Here is a 23,124-nt window from a genome sequence, read left to right as displayed (position 1 = left end):
TTTCCCCTTTTCTGGAGGTGTTTTCCCTTGCCAAGATGGGGTCTTTGGTCCCCATTCTCCCTGCAGTCTCAATCTAAGAATAGCCATATGTGGTCCCTTTGTCCTAATTGTGAGCAGCCTTTGTGGAGTTCCGGCTTGTTGCCTGCAGGTGTGGGCTACCTCAGTAAGAGGCAGGCTTTTGCAGGTGCTGTAAATGAGGAAGTCCTCTGGAGAGCTCTTATAGTTCTAGCAGATGGTTCTCTAGAAGTGGCTTTTACATGTAAAATGTTTTATAGAACCTTAGGGATAATCAGATGACGCTACAAATAATGCCTGCCGAATATGTGGTAGGTAAGACTATTAGCACTTTTAAAAATCATTTTGGCTTCCTGACTTTTAAGCCTATAAACCTACTTATGTAGTTGCAACACTTATGTTTTTCTGTATCAATCTTTCGCTAAGTTGAGGTCATTGCTGATTGTGTTTACGCTTTTAAGTGATAATTTAATTTAATTTTACTGAAGAAAATTTACAATTATCAACTAAACAATAGGTACATAGTGGTAGTGATTATTTTAAATATGCTTTAGTAAAAAACAAGCTTTTTCATCGCGTGTGTGGAAGGAACCATTCCCTATACGATTTTTTTAATAGCTTTACTTTTCTGTTTATATCTATAGTGGATACTAGCATGTTTTTGTGTAGAAAAAAAATTTATATGCTATTTTAAAATAATGAGATACATTCCAAGTAGGAATTACACATTCCTTAATGAGCATATGTTTCTTTAAACACTGTCCCCTTACATTGTGAAAAGGTTTAAAATCATACGGTAAAAATAGTAATCAAAAGTAATTGTTACACATCTCTGATTCATAAAATTGTGCTTCTTTAGTTTCCACAAATATGTTAATATCTGCCGGATTATACATTTCAATTTACTTAATTTGAGTGGATTCTTCCATTTGATTTAGATTGTTGGTCACGCCAGAAAAGACTGTCTTTATCTGGATAGGACAAAGCAAATTTGTCTATGTGGGGCAGCGCCTATGGCTCAAAGGAGTAGGGTGCTGGCCCCATATGCTGGAGGTGGTGGGCTCAAACCCAGCCCTGGCCAAAAGCAAAAAACTTATCTATATGAAGTGTAATTCTCAGGGAAAACATTTTTCCTGTCCACAAATGTTAACCTACCAGAAAGATTTTCTCATCTGGCAGGATCTCTGGCTGCCTCTGTCAGGAATTTTGACACGCAACAAAGTTCATCACATGATTATTAAAGGTGATGGATTTACCAATTAATACTGTCTTTATAAATTCATCTCAAATTATGAGCAGAAAGCAATCTAAATGCTCTTTGCCTGATTGGCAGGGGATATGAGGGTGGGGGTGGTAGTGTTAATGTGGGTGGGTATATTTAATTCAGATTGGTAATGTCAATAAGAACTGAAAAGAATAACAGACATCTTGGGTGGCACCTGTGGCTCAAGGAGTAGGGCACCAGCCCCATATATGGGAGGTGGCAGGTTCAAACTTGGCCCCAGCTGAAAACTGCAAAAAAAAAAAAAAAGAATAATAAACATCTTTCTACTAGTTATTAATTTTTTAGATATCTATAAACTTGTTTAATGAATTCAGCAATAATTAAGCACCTAGTATGTTCAAAATTATAACCTAAATCTTATAAGACAGTTAAAATGTATATTATGCATACACATATAATGTGTAACTATGTCACCCTGGATTTTACTTAGTAAGAAAAATAATGCAAATACGTGTGAGTAAAGAAATATAGAACAGAAGTAATTCACTTTGTTCCTATATTTTTTCTTAAAATTATCTGAAAGTCAAATGTATAGTCAGTTCATTGCTGTTTGCAAAATTGTATTTAACTCATTGATCAGTTATTTGAATTTTATAAATGAAACACTGGAGTGGAGAAACCTGTTTTTGTTCCTATTTTGGAGTCATGTGATCTATCTTGACGCTATACTTTGAACTGTTGTAAATAATAATATGCCCGGAGATAATTTATGTGTGAAGTGCATCTTGAAACACTTCAGTGACAACTCTGTTGAACCAAAATTGATGCCAACAAACCAAGCAAAGGTGACAAGTCTTCTTAATTTGAAGAAAGGACAGAAAACAATTGCAAGCAGGAGACCCAAAACCCCTCTCCATGTTGTTAGTGTTAACATTCCCGGTTATGAAATGCTCATTAGGCTATCCCACTGCCAATGGTATCTCTGTTCAAAGTGGGGTCTTTTTTGGCCCAGGATCTAGGTTTCATATTGGTCTGATCGACATAGAGCTGGTCTGGTCTGTACATCCTCACGTCTCACTCATTTCGTATGGATATTTGTCAACTATAAACTGACTATGTCAGCGTATGAGTGTAATTTACCATGTGAATATTGATTTCTGTTTCATCAGATTGGAAGGCAAGGTGTATAGAAGTCTGTATACCATATTTCTGAACAAATACACCAGTCTTCATAGAATTGGCAGGTCTATGAATCTGATGTTCCCTGAATATTACCTCTACAGACTATCCCATTATTTGTAATGTAGCAGTATCTCATATTTGTAGAAGAAATTTCTAACATAAATTGTCAGGTAGATTGCTGGCTAACACAGTTACCTGAGTGCATGAAACATACATACACTCCAGACAGTCAGTCATCCTGGCCCTCATGCAGGCTGTCACAGGGCTGTTTGCTTGCAAAATTAAGGAATCAAAGAGAAGATATAATACATAAAACATGGAAGTCATTCCTGAGAGTGTATGTACAAACTAAAAAGCCAGGACCTCTATCACATCGTGTCCTGATTATGTATATGCCAATATATAATCAATGCTGAGTCATGATACCCCACTAAGATAGCTACAGAGTCACAGCTGCTCATAAGTGTAAGGCGAATTTCAACTAAGGCTGTGATATGTTATCTGTTTAATTAAAATACTCTCAGTAATGTTTATTCACACACACAAAACTGTTGAGATCCATGTACATACTAACTTGCTAACTTCAAGATTGCAATGATATCAAATGAAATATTATTAGAAGCTGTGTCATATCTCCAGAGGGCCTGGCAAAGGCATTTTTGGAAAGAACTGCTATAAACCACTAGGAATCAAAGTCCAAATCCAGCCTCAGAAAAGTTATCAGACTACTAGAAAATTGCCTGAGGACGTGCAAGTATTACAGGGGGAAATGTAAATCATCCTTGGATAAACTCAATGTACCTGAAAATATTCCAATATCATTTCCACTGAAGGGAAATAATCTAGGGCATGAATTTCCGACATTTCCATGCATTATGGATAACTAAGCTAGCATTTTAAAATCAGTTCTTCTGTGCCATATACTGGGCTAAGTGTTTTACTACATCTTGTATAAACTCTCCAAGGTCATATCGGTTATCATCATTCTAAATTACAGATAGAAATCTGAAAATCAGAGAGGCCAAGTGACTTCTCAGAGTTACTCAGCTGGAAAGAGGCAATATTGGGCCTGAATCCTTGTTTGCATAACTTAATGGTTAAAAACTCTTTAAAACTACAGTAGATTTACTCTCCAAGTTTGAAAATCTTCCATGTTACACTATATTTGTGAAAATTAAAACCTGCTGAAAAGTCTATGTGGAGACACGAAATTCTGTTGAAGTAAGACAATTTGGAATTTCACACCTGTGGTCAATCATCTCTTTTATTTCTGAAGTAGCATCCTAACAAATCTTAACCTTGACTAGGCTTATGAATGGAAGATGATTAATAATATGATAGATTTGGCTCAGAGAAGGATATCATAATTTTTTAATTTTATTTCAGAATATTACAGGGGTACAAACATTTTGGTTACATAAATTCCTTTGTGCCATTTGAGTTAAATTTGTAAGTGTTCCCATCACCCAGAATGGGTACATTAGGTGTGAATTTATTCATTCTCTCCTTCATCCTTCCCCCTACTTGATCTCCAGTGAGTATAATTTCCATGTGCACGTCAATGTTTCTCTATTTGTTCTGATTTAATGGTGGTATATTTGGTGTTTGTTTTTTTCCATTTTTGTAATACCTCACTTAGAAGAATGGTCCCCAGCTCCATACAAGTTAACGCAAGAGGTATTAGTTCACCATTTTTTATGGCTGAGTAGTACCCCATAATATACATATGCCATAGTTTTTTAATCCATTCATGTATCAATCAACATTTCGGTTGTTTTCACATCTTTGCAATTGTGGATTGTGCTTCTATAAACAATTGAGTACAGGTGTCTTTTTAATATTTTTTTCTTTGGGTAAACACCCAAGAGTGTCATTCCTGGATTAATGGTAGGTCTACTTTTAGTTTTTTGGCTATCTCTATACTACTTCCATAGTATTAGTTTGCCATCCCACCAATGGTGTACAGCTGTTCCTATCTCTCCACATCCACACCAGCATTTGTTGTTTGGGGACTTTTTGATAAAAGCTGTACTCACTAGAGTTAAGTGATATCCATGTGAGTTTGATGTGCATTTCCCTGAAGATTAAAGATAATGAACATTTTTCATATGTTTGTTGACTATTAGTCAATTTACCAGACTTCAGTTTACCATAGTCTTTAATTTCCATGTTCCTTGGAATTTCCCAAAGTTTAACGGGGATTTTGCTTTATATACCTACAGAAAGGGAAAATCTTGGGTATCATCATAGACTATTTCATCAGTAGAGATAGGATTTATCCCATCAAGGAAAAATTATGGTCTGAGTCAGTTATTTGCAATAATGCATTGCTAGGTGCTGTCATTTATGACACTGCCTCTGCAGTCATCAGAATATGTAAAAAGAAACTCTATCTGATCTAGACATACAATAGGCATTTTCACTATATCATTTTTATTTGCCACTTAATAAAACTTCCAACTGTCAAGAGTGTGGGAGAAAATTCGCCATTGCACCTATTGTAGGACATACATTTATACTTCAGAATAGTATGAAAATTTCAAGGAATTGGCTGTGGTATTTAGACTCTGCACTCCAGAGTCAGTGTTCCAAAGCTGCCTCAGTGATGACTGAAAGTTGTTTATTTCTCCAGGCAGTTTAGTAGCCTACGTGAAATCACTCAGTGGTCTGAATTTAACTCCCAAGGGAACTGTCATGATGGGCAGTTTGAACAAAGAGGACAAGAATGGAGTGGACCTGTTAGCTAGAAGTGAGTGAATTTCTCCAGGGGCATGACAATGTTTACCTCCTACAATGTAGCACCAAGTGACCTGAAAATTTTAAAATGCAGAAATATGTTCAGGGAGGGAACAGATAGAGCAGAGGGGATAGAGCAGAGTTTCATCTCAGTGAATCCATATGAACAATCCTTCTCTTCTCTCTGCATTGCTGACACCATCCTGTGTAAGAAATGAATACACTGATGCTTTTGCTTTGATTCTCTCTGTGTGCTTTATTGAACTTCTTTACTGTGAACTATGCTGTACCATTTATTATCAGGTGACTCACAGAAGAAAGTGAATGAAAAGTTGTATATTTCCTACTCTTTTATATCATTACAGGGAAAGTCTAAGAAAGGTCTGTGGATTGGTGCATCTTATAACTTAAAAAATATAAAAGGGCAATTTCTGGGCATTCTCTAAATACTTTGTTACCTGCCACTCTGTCACTCGCTCTTAATGTACATCACAGAGTGAGTGTCATCAGTTTGTAGCTAGTCCCCTCAACGTGACACAAAGAATTATAGTGGCTAAGAAGCCTCTCAATGGAGAATCCTTGGGCACTGAACTGATGGTGTCTTCCTTAAATAATGTGGAATATGATTTGGAAATACTGCAGAGCCTAGAGAAAACAAAGAAAAAAAACTGGAACCTTTTCCTGACTACGAAATATTTAATGATTACTTTGGTCAATGGTAGATATTCAAGGACTCTGTGCATGTTAAATATAAACTATTGCAAGACTCTTTTAAAGATAGTTCTTAACAATTCATAGGTGTCCTTTTGTAATTCAAAATATCCTAAACCAAACCCTGTTTAGCAATCTTTACAGCAGAGATCATTAAAAAGGAGGTGATGTGAATAAAAACATGAAGGTGACACAGGGTACCTCTCCCCACTTTATTCTGCCTGCCTACTCCCAGCCCAGAAAGGGATGTTTTCAAACAGGTTTTGGTTTCTACATGATACTCTTGACTAATCACAGACCAATGTTTTGTAGTCTCATAGTCCATCGCTGTCTGCCAAATAAGGTTCAATAGCCATCAGTGACATAGAGTTGGCCTCGGTGCCCAATCCTTGATAATGTATACACAGCCCCCACATCTCCAGTAACTCCAAAGAAGCTTATTTCTTAGTCGCTCCATTTTCTAAGACACATCACAAGAGGACACTGACCCTAATGGACCTATTTCCTCTAGTCAAGTAGAAAGAGTCTCATTATTATTAGTTTGACTTCTCTGTATAACTTAAAACAATCTTCTCTGGTAATGTTGACCAGTGGAAAGTTAATTGCAGAAGCATCGTTGCCATTGGTATACTTAGACAACATGGATGACTAAAGTTTCATTTTGCAGAGGAAAAGCTTTTCCAGAATCTTACATGCACTAGATTTCCTGAAATTGTGTCAATTTTGTCTAATTTCACAGAGTAAAAGTATACTTTAAGATAACCTCTTAAAGTCAACACTTCTGCGTTATGTTACTGTATGTGTTTACCTCTTCAAGTCTTTTTGTTTTAAGTTTAAAGTTGATATTTAATTTTTCTTCTTTGCAAAAAAGTACATTGGAATATTTTAATTGAACTTAGTGATTGGATATGTAGACATTGTTTACATGAGCCCTGACAAAATAAAACCCCAATCACAATGTCTCTAATGACTTAGAGGAGGCTTGTTCTATTTCGGAATGTGAACTCGGAACGTGAACATTCTAAACTCGGAAACCACAAGTGGGTCTTTAGTAAAGTGAACTTTTATTCACTGAATTGTGTGTCCTCAATATTTGTATATTGAAATACTAGCTCTCAATGTGATGGTATTTGGGGCCTTTGGGAGTTAATTTAGTTTAGATGAGGTCATGAGTGTGAGGACCCATAATGGGAGTTGTGCTTTTATAAGACAAGGGCAAGACACCAGAGCTCACTGGCTCTGTCTCACATCAGGACACAGGGATAACACGGCCGTCTGCAAACTAGGAGGGCAGCTCGCACCGGGCGCCCATCCTGTTTGGCTAGGAATTTCAGTACTGTATTGGGAGTTTATGCTTACTAAAGTTATCAGTGTTTGTCTCAGATATTTTTGTTACTTACGAAAATTAGAAACAAGCCAAATGCCCATCAAGAGGGAAAAGAAAATGATGCTTTAATGTTCTTAGTATGCAACTATGTGATAGTCAATATAACTATTTAACAACCTAGTTAAATAGGTGGTCAAATCACATATGGTGATACTTGGTATGTAGATTGTGATATTATAACTTTATTCTAATTTCCACCTTTTTCATAAACACTAGAAAAACGATAAAGAAAAATAAAACAAAATCTTAACTGTACATGTTTTCACGTTGGGGTTATTTTTTTTTTCCTTTATATGAATGTATTACCCTTCATATTTGTATGTTTCACCCAGATTTTTACTTTTAAATGGATACAAGTTAGTTTACTTCCGGAAGCAGTTTGAGGCTTAAGAATTGAAGGTTCAAGATAATTGTGATATTTACCTTTATGAAACAGAGTGGATATCAGAAGATGCATTAGAGAATAGTTTCATAAATATTATGCTCGTTTTAAGAAATAGTTTTTCATAAATCTGTTGAAGAATTGCCATGGCTATGAGAGATATAATTACATCTTCTAAACTGTTGGTGGATTTCTGATGAATAAATTCAGAATTTTCTTGGCATTCTTTTGGTTTATTTTGTCCAAGAAGAGATGTTCATATACGTTACTTTGTTCCAGTTCAGCTTTTCCCTTTTTCTAATTATGACTATGTGTAATTTTACGCTATGCTGTTTAGTTAAGAAAGTACATGTAGATGAGTTTTAAAAATTGGAAGTCAACTGTCCTCTTGTGTGTGCTGAAAAATTAATTCTGTACCTATCTGATTTCCTTTAATGATTAATTCAAATACACATATCACCTACTTCAAGATGTTTTCTCTGGGCTTCTCTGCTTGATATAATCTCTCTCTCTCTCTTTTTTTTTCTTTTTCAGACATGATAACTTCAGTTTACATACCTTGCACCATTTTTCATACGTTATTATATATAATAGTACTAATTAGATAATAGCCATAAACTTCAGAAACTGAAAATTTTTAGGGTACAGTTTACTATTTGTTTGCATCTCTTTCATCCTTTTAAATATAACATGCATTAATATTGTTGGCTGACTCTCTTGAACACCTGGGTATTGGGTTTTTTCCTATGGCTCATTCTTTATTCAGTATAGTGTCTGAGTGCCTACAACTCTTAGATTGGAAATCCAAGACCACTAGATCTGAAGAAAGATAGAATTTACTCTTTGTTAAATTTATTCAAAAAATATTTTCTCTAAAGCACATTTTAAAGCTGCCTTTATTTCAAAACCCCTATATCCTGTTTAGATTCAAATATGGAAATCTTCCTTAATATAAATTAAGAAGCTTTATATATTCTAATGACAACCTTTGTGATTTTATAGAGCATTCACCGTGTCAGTGTGATATTTTCAGAATGAAAAATTAAAATTTTTTTTCTGCAGTTTTTGACCGAGGCTGGGTTTGAACCCACCACCTCTGGCATATGGGGCCGGCCCCCTACTCCTTTGAGCCACAGGCGCCACCCTGCAAAATTATAATTTTAAAAATTAGTTCTCATATGGAGCTACTTACCTTTCTATTTATTCTTCTTCTGAAATCAGGTAGGAGCATCATATCTTTCCTGAGGTTAAGAACCAAAAACAAACCCATTCCCTAGGTTAGGTAGGAATGAAACATAACTAGGTTATTTCTGATTTACTTTTGCCCTTATCTGGTTATAAGGCTAGAGTCCTGTTGCCTTTTTGGCCTTAATTTTAATTTAATGTATTAAAAATTCAGTGGCAGTGCCTGTGGCTCAAAGGAGTAGGGTGCCAGCCCCATATACCGGAGGTGGCGGGTTCAAACCCAGCCCCGGCTAAAAACTGCAAAAAAAAAAAAAGAGGCAAAAATTCAGTTCCTCAGTCATGCTAAACACATTTTCAGGGCTCAGAAGTCAGGGCTCATGTGGCTACTGACTGCATCTTTGGATAGTGAAAATGTAGACTGTTTCCATCATCACAGAAAATTTAATGGGACAACAGTAATTTACAGTTTATCTTTTATTTTACAACAACTTTCATAGATAGACACCTTACAACATCTCCATCCATACTACTAAATTAAAAACAAAGGAACGCTTTGCACTGAAAAATTTATTTTTCCCTTGTCCTGTACCTTTTAGTTGTAACATTTCTTTGACTGTTCTAACCCACTTTTGTGTCAAAATGGAAGCATCTTTCCAAAGCGTGCCAGGCCTCTGTTTGTTCTACTTATGACCGGTTTTCAGTAATTTGAGTACAATATGTCTGATAGGATTTTCTATGCATTTATTTTGCTTGGAGCTCATTGAGATTCTTGGATCTCATTCTTGGGATTCTTGGGATTATCATTTTTATTAAATTTGGAAGATTTGAACCATTTTTTTTTCTGTTTGCTCCTCTCAGATATTCTCTCTCTCTCCCCTTGTTCATATGTATATCTATATGTATATAGGTAGGGAAATAGATAGATAGAGATTTATTTTATATACATGAATCAACTTAATACTGTCAAGTAGTTCACTGAGGCTCTGTACATTTTCTCAGTATTTTATCTCTACACTACATTTCAGATATTCTGTATTTCTGCAACTTCAAATTCACAAATCTGTTATTTTCTGCAGAATCTCATCACCTGTCATATCCATCCATTGATTCATTTTTACATCTTAATTTTTCTCCTTGTCATGGATCATTTTTTAGTTTTTAATATGTCTATGAGTCTTTGATTGGATGGTGAAGATAGTGTATTATATGTCATTCAGTATCTGAGTTCTATAACTTTTTTTAAAAATTCAGATTAATATAAAGGTTCAAATGATAGGTTACATTGTTTGCATTCGTAAGGTAAAGTCCAATTTGCAATTGACTAGCTGGGTGAAGGACTCAACTATTACTTTTTTCTTTTTAAAGTGTTATGCGTTTCTATGAGAGGTGTTTTATTCTATATCGGTTTTGTTTGATCATCTTCAGACTTGTTTTCAAGTTTAGCTAGACTGGTGCTGGGGTACCTTTAACTCTAGGGTTCATTAATCCCCATTACTAAAACTGAGCCATTCGGACATCTGACCTCAATTCTCCACAGAGTCATTTTGGACTCAGTAATTCTCAGTCTTTTATAAATCTTGGAATTATTCAGTCCACTACTTTCCAATAACTTTTTACCCAGTGTCATGAAATTTTGCCATTTGCAAGCAGTCTTAAAAATTAGCATAGTTTCCAAGGACCCCAGGCAGATTTCTAGAGTTCTTTTTCTGCATAGCTTTGCCTCAAGATGTGTGTGGCACAAATTCTATCCTCCTCAGATACTCGGAAGTCTGGTCTTTCCTCAACTCAGTAAGGTCAATGTCTCTGCTTGCAATACCTCCCTCCCACTTCTCTCTCTGCTCTGTGACCTGATATATTCTTCCCACGCAGAAAGCTGGGGCTGTCACAGGTTCTACTTACTTTGTCTCTTATCTTTCAGATATAATACCTGCTCATGGCCTGTGGTTTAATGTCTGGAAAACAGTTGCTTCTCCTCTATTTGTTTTATTTTTCAGTTATTTGAATCAGGAGGGTTTATTTAGTCACTGTTATTTTATCATGGCTGAAAGGTGAACTTCTCCAACTGACTAAAAATTCATGTAATAGAGAAACATGAGCTAAATATTACACTATGAGTTGAGGCTTGATTTTTGGAGAATGTCAAAATGATAATGTACTCACAACAAATTATTATCAACACTGGTAGAAACTGAAGAGTCAGTTTTTGTGAAAATATTGAATAGATTTAAAGTAACTAAGAGTCCTTAATTAGAGTTACACAATTGGCAGTTTGGAGTTACGGTTATGAGAGCCATCCACATAGAGTCAACGGTAGCACATTAACCTTTACAGTGAGGATTTAGAGGACAGGTGTATTCTTACATTAAGTTTGACTGAGGGCCACTGTCAAAGGAAGACCACCAAGCTCCATAACCATGAGTCTGCCCTAATCTAACAATTCTTGTGTTTGCATTTTAGCCAATCTATCCTTTCCCAGGAAATAAAATGTCAACCATAAGAATCGTTCACCCTTGAAAATAACTTTATGGTATTTCTAAAAATATGTATCACACGAGAGCAAAAAGAAAATAATATGCTTTCTATTACTGATGTTGGCCAGGCCTGGTAAGACAGGAAACTGACTCCAAATTATCTATTTGATTTTTCTTGTTTCAGTTAATTCTCAGAGCATCCGTCTTGAGATACGCAATAGCTCAAGTTAGAAGATTTAAAACAAAACGATCAGCTTTCTTTTCTTAGCTTGAATAATTCATAAAGGAGCCAATTAAATGTAGCTAATATGAAATAATATAAGATAGCATTATAATTCTTGTTTCTAATGATGTCTTACTCTTAATTTTTATGTAAATAACTGAATATTTTGGTTATGAAATTGACCTTCATGGTAAGGAAGTGTTTATAATGCTGGGTATTCAGTACTAAACAAGCTTTCATTACATCCCAGATGTAATAATGAACAATTTAATTTGAAACACTTTTATGTTACTTGGTTGCTCTTGATTTGAGGAGTACCTGGTTTAAATGCATAGTAAGTACATTTTCAAGCATATCTAATTTACATGCCTTAAAGACTTCTACCACTGTAATGCTTAATTTAGAAATGTCATTTAAAATGATCCTTAAAAATCAGATGCACTTCTCATTTTTATGGCTGTAATATTTTAAAATAGAGTCTTCATATAAAATGTAGTCATCACTGATAAAATGTATCAATTAGCTAATGTTCAACAATGATCATCAATGTCAGAGAGTATAGCCTTGTTGACATTTTAGTTTTGCCATAGTGGTTTTTGTAAATTAATAGATACTGTGAAAGATGATGCCTGCTCAAAGGTAGGTGCTTAATAAATATTGCTAAATAAATTAATGAATGAATTAGTGAATGCATTTTTAAGGCCTTATAAATAAATCTGTAAGTGCTGGAATACTTAGATATAAAAGCTTCATTGAGGTTAATTAAGCACAATTAAACATTCTGCCAAGCTAAGAAAATGGTTTATAAAAATACTAGCAGTCTTTAGGCATCAGAGCTGCCTTTAAATTAAATAGATTTAACAAAGAGATTGAGAACAAATTGTCAGCAGTTACCCGGTCTACTAATTTGTTAATCATTGATGAACACTGGCTACACATGCTTTTTTTGAAATGAATGTAGGCTATTGGTTCACATAAATAGCATGCATAGTGTTAATTTTGGTTAAATCTCTTATTTTCAAAGTTATGTTTTTCTTATGTTAAATTCTCTGCTTAATTTATTTTAATATCTTTTCTCTCTTTCACAGCCTCTAATGGAATGAATTGTTAGTTTCTGGTAGAAGCGTTCTTATACTGAAATAGACAATGCATCTATGTATTATAGAACATATAGAAATAAAAATGCATGTACTTAAATGGTAAATGGAGGTTGCATTACTATAATCCATCTATTATAAGAACTTAGCCATACTGGACATTCTTTCTTCTTAACAGAATAAGATGTATTATTCCTCAAAGTTTTCATAGAGAGACTTATACGTGAAAACAAATACAAAATGTCTAGTCATTATTCATGATTGAATTTTGGGTAAATAAATCCAAATTTTATTATAACTGTATATTATGTTATTATGAGTATTTTTCCTCCTGCATTTAGCAATGCAATGTTTACCTTTTATATTTTATATGACTAAATTCTTTTCTGAAGAAAATCAGGAATACTTAGGGATTTGAGGTTTCCTGAGTATAATATTAAAAACCTGTTAAGAACCACTGACATCCATTTAACCTAATGATTTACCTTTTGATTATTTGTTTTTTGTTTGTTTAAGGATTAAAACAAAGTGAGTCAACCATGACTGGCAAAACACAGACCAGCAACGTCACCAATAAGAATGACCCCAAGTCCATCAACTCCCGTGTTTTCATTGGGAATCTAAACACAGCCATTGTCAAGAAAGTTGACATTGAAGCCATTTTTTCAAAGTATGGAAAAATAGTTGGATGCTCCGTTCACAAAGGTTATGCGTTTGTCCAGTACATGAGTGAGCGGCATGCCCGAGCCGCCGTGGCTGGAGAGAATGCCAGGGTCATCGCAGGCCAGCCGCTTGGTAAGTCATGCTTAGTTACTGATTTCGCGTTGTGGTTCTGGTCACTGCACACAGCTGGATAGGGTTTTGCACCATCATGATTTCTATGTCGTCTTTAACCAGTTATTGTACTAATATATACCACGTACATAGTTTATCTTGTTTTCTGGTTCTTGTTGTTTTACATATAAATATCTTATTCTCTACAGATTTATAAACTTTAGGTCAAGGCTGATTTGTCATACTTATCACCTCACCATTGCTAACAGAGTCATGAAAATAATGAATAGGCATCACATTTAACTTACTTTGACTTGAAATTGCACCAATCTTTCAAAAGACATTATGCTAAGCAAAAAGTAACGTTATACCATTTGATATGAGAGATTAATATATTTTTCCTGTTTTCCCACGGGGGGGGTGAGAAGTGGTAGAAAATAGCAAAAGGAAGTAAATCCTTTAGAACTCAGAATCTAACCTGCATTTTAAAATCTAGTTAAGAATCTTAGACGTTATGCCTGTTCAATCATGCACAATAATCAGATTTCTGGCTAATGTTTAAGAAATAATGTAACTATTATTCAAAGAAAGGGAAAGAACTCAATCTGAAGTAGAATTAAAAGACAGAAGAAAATATTTTTTATTAATGACAAATAAAAAGTAAAAATTAGGTCATTATTTAGATGTGTCTGTACAAGGGGAAAAATAAAAATAATATATCGATGATGCCCTAATTTATATCTCTTGTCCTGTCCAGATTCATATATCAAACTAATTCTATCACTTCTTCTCCTGGATATCCAAAAGGCTCCTCAGCCTCATTTTCCCAGAACAAAATTCTTGAGATTTTATAGCTCAACCTGCTCTTCCCTCCAGACTTTTCTACCACGATAAATGGAATGTCCATTTATCCATTTTTCAGACAAAAACGTAGGTGTCAGCTTTGACTGTTCTTTTCCCCCCTATACTTTATATATAACTCGTCCTCAAATTTTCCTGCCAGTAATTGCAAATATTTCCTAAACTCAGTTAACTTTTCGAGTCTGTACTGAAGGCTACCTTATACAGGCTCCCATTCTGTATCAGACGTACTGGACTCTCTCCCTAGTTGGTCTGCTTCTTTGTGCTATTGCCAGAGTGTCTTTTAAAGATATAGATCAGATTGGGTCATTAACTTGCTATTCAACCTCTAATGCCTTTCTCACATGAAATAAGATTGACGTTCTGCCACATCTTCAACACCTTCAATTCTGTCTCCTGTTCTCTCTGCATAACTCTAGTACAGCTAGTTGCTTCCATCTGCTCAAACATTCCAGGACTGTTTCTGCACTGAGACTTTGGACCTATTGCCTTCTGCTCAGAAGACAGGTCTTTGCTAATTACCCCTGAGTTATTGTGTGTTGTCAAATTTACCTCCACAGAGAGGTTTACACTCACTGGCCTATTTAAGCAGAATAATCTGCTGCCCCCTTCCCTTTGCCATCTATTTTATTACTCTGCTCTAATTTTTTTCGTAGCCCTTGCAGTGTCTGATTATGTATTTTAATTTATGATGTGACTTCTGTCATGTTCACAATCATAAAGCAAAAGAAGCATATAAAAGAAATGAGATTTTAAAAAGTTGCTCAAGCAGAGTGGCTCACCCCAGTAGTCCTAGCACTCTGGGAGGCCAAAGGAGGGAGAATCTCGTAAGGCCAAGAGTTCAAGACCAGCCTGAGCAACAGTGAAAATCAGTCTCTACTAAAAAAGAATAAAATAGCCAGGCATGGTGGGCCATGTCTGCCACCCCAGCTACTCAGGAGAGTGAGGTGGGAGGATCACCTGAGCCCAGCAGATTGAGGCTGCAGTGAGCTATAATACCACTACACTCAAGCCTGGGACAACAGAACAAGATTCTCTGTCTCGAGGAAGGAATAAAGGCAGGAAGAAGTCAAAAGTATTGAGAAATCAAGCTATAAGAGCACTAATAATATTATGAATATCTTTCAAGTTATATAATTAGGGAAATATTTGGGAAGGTAAGGAATTCATTAAAATTAGTTAAAACTGAGGTATTAGTCTTGAAGAAAAAACAAAATTGTTTTGTATAAGTTCATGCTGTAGAACCATAGTCATTACCATATAGGAAGATAGTATTTATTTCTTCCATTGGTTTTTCTATGTTCTAAAAAAAGAAAAAGCTTTCCAGTAGACATTGGTAAGTTTTCCTTAATGTTTTTCTTCCTCTCTGTTTTCCTTAATGTCTCCATTCCACTTGCTCACACTGATGTGAGGAATTTTCTGAATTTTTAGTTCTTCTCTGAGCTGAAGTTCTTAGCCATATCCCAGCCAACTTCATGGAAAATTCCATTTGTTGTCTTGATTCTAACTGTTATGAAACTAGCACATACTGTCAAAATGCATTTACTTATTTTATGTTTTAAAAAATATTATCAATATAAGGTTAAAGTTTGGGTTATTTTTTAATGAGCTATAGCTAATTTTCTAAAGCCCTATTTCCTCTCACCATTCAGTTGGTCTCTGTCTTTTTGGGAAGAATACAATCAGCAAAGAGAAATATTCACACCAAAAATTTAGCACGTTACTTGCACAAACCTAAGGGGAAAAAATGGTAACACCCAATCACTTTGCTGTAAGAGGCACAATGTTAAATGGTGTCTCCAGCAAGATGCCATTGCTCATGCTCAGTTGTTCCCCTCGGATCTTCTCTTATTTTGTCCTCAGGTTAATCTCTGGAGTAGGTACCTTAATCAGCCTTCATCACATTTTGTGCCTGCGACCAAAGAGTTTATCCCTTTAGTTCAAATCCGGTCTTTTACCATTTCTGTCAAAGCTGAGTGACTTTGTATACAAAGAAAGTTATCTACAATTTATCTAGTAACTTGCTTTTCAAATCAATTATCTGAATGGACCCATCATTTTCTAAATCACTTTCCTAGAAATTCAGGCAAAAGCGTATCTTCCAATTGTTGCCTATAGAAAGTTCTCAGTCAAATCCTGAAGAACATTAGTTTCCTGGAAGTATCTTTGTTATTGGTAATTTGGGCACAGGTCATGTTCAAGTAAATACATCACCTGTGTCTTTGAGTGTTTTGACTCCCACATAGAACCTTGATAATTTACAGCCCCCACAAAGCTCTACAAGCCTTTAATATGAAGTGAGTTGATTATGGATTAAATAATAGGACATTATTATATAGCACTGTTATTAGCTTCATTTATGACAACTATGTAAGAATTCTCCTTTTTCTTTAGAGTGGAAAGGAAATTAATATTGATTAAGGCAGGTTGTAGGTTAGTGCTTTACCTTTATTATCTTACTTGATCTCAACTAATAGATATTTAGGTTTCATTTTCTGAATGAAGGCAACATTTTCATTATTACTACATGTTTAAAATGTTATATATTTATAGACAATAAAGTACCAAAAAAATTAAACATTCTAGTTTTATGACAATACACCTATGCCCTTAAAATGAGAATAGCTATGTATGTGATGAAACATTACATATATTAAATGGCATATATTGTTAATAGTTATTTATATTCTGAAGATAATGGGGTCACTGAAGGGCTTTAAGCTGGGAAATAATATGTTGAAATTTCTTTTGTTGAAGAAATAATTCATTAGCAATTTGATGGATGGATTAATGTGATACACAAATAGAAACAAGGACATGTGCTAGGAACCTCCTAAAGGAATTCAGCTTTCAAAGTATGGAAATGAAGAGAGGAAAATGAGGGAAAAGAGATCGGATTGATAAGCATCAATAACTAATTAGCATAACGAATGAGAAAAAGAGAGAGAGAACACGTAAGAATGAGTCTCATATGTCTGGGTTGGGTTCTCTGTTGGACAGATAACCTTGGAAGTCACATGGATGAGGGAGAATGATTTTCTAGGGAAAAACCGTATAGGTGTATGACAATGTTTTCAGGACTGCAGTGTACAATTAATATTAATATTCACATCTGAGGATATCCAGGTTCATGTGTTAGTGAAATTTTGGGTACACAGGCCTAGAACCAACTGGAGAGATGTGGACTAAGGTACACATGTGTGAGTCATCAGTGCAGATAGCGTGAAAGTGATAGTAATGGATAATCTTAGCCAGGTTCAGTGCATAAAGTGAGAGGAGAATGTTGTAAAGCTTTGGAAAAATCTTTGGGCCCCTAAAAAAAACATTTCTGACAAGTTCTTCTACAAAGATCTGAGTCAAAAGTATTTTTTTCACAGTTATCCAATCCCCCAACCCTACACTGCACTTACCTGGCCTTTCTCTGTTTTCCACTTTAGATGACTGCTTCCTTACATGTAGCGTCCTTAAGTCGCTTGAACTACTGATGATTTCCAAACTTCCAAGACCTAGGTTTCTTTAGATCAGTTTCTTCTTTACCTAGTCATCTGTCTACTGAGTAGCAGAAAAACTTATCTATTTTGTCAAGTTTTATTGACTATTTTTAATAACGCTGCTGCCATAAATATAAATGGTCTACAGGCCAATTGCAAATCAATCTTTGCACACCAAGTCAAGACGATGTTATTCACTCTGCTATAGTACACTAGAAAGTTGAAGATCAATATTTCCATATGTCTGTTTGTGTTGTAAAATACTCTGTAAAGTTCAAGAATTTTTTAACATAAAATTGAATTTTACCATAAAATTGTCATCATACTCTACATTTGAGATTTTATAGAGGGAAACCACAGATATTCCTTAATTATACACCAGAACACTTAAAAAGTCACCTTGAATTAGTACAGTGGTCCATCCATTTTATGAACATGAGGAATAGTTTATTGAAAGCAATCTTTTGTTTTAGGAGGTTCTTTTGTTTAAAAGCATATACATTAATTAATAATATAATTAAGGTAGTTTATTTTCCTTTGGGTTAGTAAACAAACACAAATACAGAAAAATTGCGAAGAATATCTTCATTTCTGTTTTCTTTTTTCCCCCCATTTTCTAAAAATTTACCTATAATCAAGACATGTGCTAGATTTCATCGTGAGGTGAACACGTTCATTTTGGATGGCTTCCTATCCTCATTTGTATGCTGTTTTCTTTAAAGTTTTCCTCTTTATTTATCAGTATACACTCCATTCATGCAAACTTTGGGGTAACCCCAACTGTGCCAGTGTTCCAAGGTATTACACATGTTTCATAATCATTCTCTTGATTAAGATGAAGGGCTCACACCTATATTCCACTCTAAGAGGCGGAGGTGTGTTGATCGCCTGAGCTCAAGAGTTCAAGACCAACCTGAGCAAGAGCAAGACCTTCTCTCTACTAAAAATAGAAAAGATTAGCCAGGTGTTATGGCAGATGCCTGTAATCCCAGCTACTCGAGAAGCTGAGGCAAGAATATCTCTTGAGCCTCAGAGTTTGAGTTTACTGTGAACTATGATGCCACAGCATGGCAATGGAGGGAAATTTTGTCTCAAAAAAAGAAAAAAAAATCCTCCTTTCCCCAACATCGCTCTTCTACCCATTTCCAGATTACCGTTGGCTGTCCAGGAAATTTTCCTCAATTAATACCCTTTATCATATATTTGGGGATATGATCATTTAATATGTAAAAGGATTTCAAATAAATAAACTGGGTGGAGAGGTAGATTTTTGATTTTGCCACCTTTCAAGCATCCACACAGCATACCCTGTGGTTATCACACAGAAAAGAAAACTTGGCCATAACTTAATTCATTATGCTTATACATTTCCAGTTCTCCAGTAAATCTTTTGCACCACAGTGGAAAAAGAATGTTTTTGTCCCTGGCTTCTTGCCTTTGATATGTAAGGCAGGCGTGCTAAACCCTCGGCGGCAGTGGTTCTCAACCTCCTCGTGCCATGGCCCTTTAATACAGTTTCTGTGGGTCGTGAATCGCTGCTCCACAGAAAAAAACAGTTGATTGTTTTGACCCATATTAGTTAGGGGTCCATAAAAAAATCAAAATCCAGCTATAAAATTATTAATTCTGAATTTTTTTAAGGAACGCAATTTTTATTCTTTTTTTATTAAATCAGCACTGTGTACATTAATGCAGTCATGGGGTACAAAGTGCTAGTTTCATATACAATTTGGAATGTTTTCATCAAAATGGTTAACATAGCCTTCATGGCATTTTCTTAGTTATTGTGTCAAGACATTTATATTCTACAGTTAGTAAGTTTCATATGTACCCTTCTAAGATGCACCGTAGGTGTGGAAACACAATTTTTAATGTAAAGATTCTTACAAAAATGTATCTATACATTTGGTTATTTAATTGGCTTCAATAAAATTTAAGTTTAAGAAGGTGAAATCTAACATAAACTCTTCTCAATATTTCTTTGCATTCAGATTGTAAGTTTTGATAACATTGGAAATACTTATTAAATTGTTTAATCCTTCTAGATTTTTTAGAAATATTTTTTAGAAATGTTTTTAGAAATGTTTTTCTCAAACACATTATACAAAAGATAAATCAGACTCATTAAGTGCTTAATAGTGTCGATTTATATAAAATATCCTTTTGTACCAAAATATCAAAATTGGTGCAAATTTTATGTATCTACTGATTACATTGGCTTGATTACACACAGACTGTAAATAAGTGTCTTCATTTGCAGATTTTTTTCCTGTTACAGTGCTTATAAAAGATACACTTTCTGAAGTTGAGAAGTCAGCTATTAATAATATGAGGAACCAAATAGTTAAAAGATTATTCACAGAAATCTTTTTTGTTCCAGAACCTGCATTTTAGTTGCCTTTGTCTTTAATAAACAAAGTTAACTTTGGATAAAGGATTCCTAAAGTAGAGAATTAATTTCATCACATGATAAGTGTCTTGAAAATGCAACAGAAATTCGAAGTAGGAGCATGATGCATAGGGGTCACTGGTTTTAAAGTAAGTGGTAAATATAATTAATCCTGATCCTGAGGGAGACAATGGAAATGCACCGGTAGAGGGGGAGATATCAAAGACAAATACTAAGTTGGGACAAGAAACAGAGAAATTTGAATACTTGTAACAGTCTCTGTCAAGCATGCCCACATGCCCGAGGAGATTTCATACGTGTTTTCATTTCCAACTATGTTTTGCTCCCAGAGTGATCTTTTCAGAATACAAATTCAAGCATGTCACTCTCTGATTAGAACTTTTAGAGACTTCTCATCCTTTTCAGAAAAAAAGACTGGGACCTTTGCTACTTGCTCCAAGTTTCTGCATCCCTTTCTTTATCGTTTGTGGACTCACATCACAATGCTATCAGCCTTACTCAGTGCTCCATATAAATTGGCTTGTTTCAGTTCTTTGAACAGGTGATGTACTTTCCCACCACAGGGCCTTTGCACAGGCTGTTTGGTGCCCAGGAATGTTTTCTCCCTACCAAGCTCTACACCACCTCACCCCATCTCCCCACTTCTCCAGTCCCCTTACCTGGCTATTCATTCTTCAGATCTCAAGTCAAATTTCATCACTTTAGGGATACCTACTTTGGTCCCTCAAACCTAGTTAGAGTGTTTAATCTTACTTTCTAGCAGATATCCTCTTTATTTTTATATTTACCATTTTGTAATTTGTATCTGTCACTTCTGCCTCTGGGCTATAGGTTCCGAGAGGGTATTGACTATGATTTTACCCATCTACTCAGCACCCAGCAAAGCGCTAACCCTCCCTTGGTAATGCTCAGTAAGTGAGCCCTGGATGAATGGTTCCATGACAGTTAATTGGAGGTATAGATGGACTTGGCTGAAGGGCTTTCCCTCATTTTTGAAAAGAGCACCACAAGAAGAAGAAAAAAACAAGAGGAAGGGGAGGTTGAGGAGAAGCAGGGAGAAAAGGCAGTTGCAAGTAACCTGGGAAATGAAGATTGTAGATTGCGGGTGCTGTTCAGAGAAGGCGCCATGGTTGCTGTCTTGTTGGGATTGTGGCTAGAGATTCATCTCTCAAAAGCCAGACACCCAGGGGAAGCTATTCTATAGGTCTAATTTCATTTTTTTCTAAATATAATCCAGTCTTTAATAAGCATCAAATATTAACACATACATATTTTATTCAAAGGTTAGAGAGGATGATATATTCATTTAAAGAAGATTTTTATTCATGAAAACCTTCTACACATTTCTTAAAATGTCATCCTTTCACAGTTTTCTCTTATTAATAGCTAGATCTTTGCACAGTACTTCATCATTGTCAAAGCTCTATCATGCACATATTATCGTTTTTGATTTTCACAACAATGCTGGGAGTTAAGTAATAATAGTATTTATGCCCATCAGTCAAGCAGGAGCTGAAGCACAGAGAAATGAACCTTCCCTATATCACAAAGTGGTTGTGCAAGATTTCAAACTCTCATTTTGTGGCCCCAGTTATTTTCACCATTTCTTTTTGCTAGCAACTCATTCCATATCAATCAGGTGACTATACACTTTATCCTCCAAACAAGGATACTTCTGTGCAAAAAGATTACTTTCACGGATGATGCTGTAACATCAGGCTTAGACCAGGATTATCCTGGACAAATTAGAATGTATGGTCACCTTGATTACATATTGCCTTGTATTTAAAAGAGACCTGTCAATTTATTTGATCTTTCTCATAAGACAAATATTGTACAATATATCAGTTGAAGTATGGCAGCCTCAGTATCAGCTAACCCCTGACATTTCTGTAGTTAACACATAGAAAGGCATTTCTTTTTCACATAAAATCCAGTAAATGCTGGGAGGAGGAACCAGAGGAGAGGTTGAAGCTCTGTTCTCCTCCCTCTTCATAAACCAGGCTCTAGGATTCTCTGACACAGTTTTGTAGATGGCTCCCATAATCTCCCTGGGCAGACATCAGGCCGGCAGATGGATGCCGAGAAAGGGAGGGTGATGCTCGGTGGTTCCACAGTTTTTGCTGGGAAGCAGTGCCCATCCCATCTGCTCACATTCCAATGACCACACCTCGACACAGGTGGGGCTGGCCAGCTACTCCCGGTCAGTGACGGTGAGCAGGAAGTGTATGATCTTTGGTAAACACATTTTTTGCATCTTTGCCACGTGCAATTGAGTGAAGAGAGTGTTCACTAAGAATCTGTTTCCTTACCTATAAAATGGAAATAGAAGTGTTTAGTTCAGAGAGTATAACCCAGAACTGTTACATTTTTGAGAGAACCTTGCCTGCATACGTGATAAAACAAAATTGCACCTGAATATTTCAGCCTCTGAAATCACTCTAGTTACATGGGAAATTTTCTATATATTTTTGGCTGCACCACTGTTTATAGACTTTGAATAGATGGCATAGGCAGGCCATTATGGATAGTTAGGACCTGTTGAAATTAAGAGATTACAGCAGGTAATTAGAGGTGTGATGGCAGATGACCCTTTAAGAAAGGAAAGATTTTAAATTAGTATTAAAAAATGGGTAGATACAGAAATAGTAATTATGGGTAGATGACACATTTTACCTAGAGTTCTAATTCAGGCAGAAGTGGGAGAAAGCAGAATTATGGAAAAGAGCCAAGGGAAATAAAATTGATGCCGAGCTCTGAAAGGTCTTGAATGTCAAACTGGTAAGTGTGAAAAATACGAGATTGTGCTCAGGATAATGGCAATTAGCTTCACAAGAACGTTTTATATTTGTTACTGATTCCTTGACTAACCATATGTTCTTAATTAATAAGGGGTTATTTAATGTGCCCACAGATTTTCCTCTCACTGTTGATATATTCATTCACTTTCATTCATTTATCAAATTAGTGTTAA

The 23,124-nt window shown here is 35.5% G+C and overlaps 1 protein-coding gene across 14 annotated transcripts in view; it reads left to right on the top strand.

The window, feature by feature from the left end:
- Positions 1-23,124, top strand: part of RALYL (RALY RNA binding protein like) — a 698,583-nt gene that overhangs the window by 322,850 nt on the left and 352,609 nt on the right. For 13 of the 14 annotated variants that reach the window (XM_023517659.1, XM_012810159.1, XM_003782516.3 and 10 more), the window contains one exon: positions 13,131-13,409. The exons of the other annotated variant lie outside the window; for it this stretch is intronic. In XM_023517659.1, the coding sequence (XP_023373427.1) occupies positions 13,154-13,409 (256 nt within the window). In that variant the 5' untranslated portion in view covers positions 13,131-13,153. The remainder of the gene's footprint in view (positions 1-13,130; positions 13,410-23,124) is intronic. 14 annotated transcript variants of the gene reach the window in all.

The sequence above is a fragment of the Otolemur garnettii genome, unplaced genomic scaffold, assembly GCF_000181295.1.
Source record: "Otolemur garnettii isolate 467f Iridium unplaced genomic scaffold, OtoGar3 scaffold00004, whole genome shotgun sequence".
Classification (NCBI taxonomy): domain Eukaryota; kingdom Metazoa; phylum Chordata; class Mammalia; order Primates; family Galagidae; genus Otolemur; species Otolemur garnettii.
This window is presented reverse-complemented; position numbering and strand designations above follow the sequence as displayed.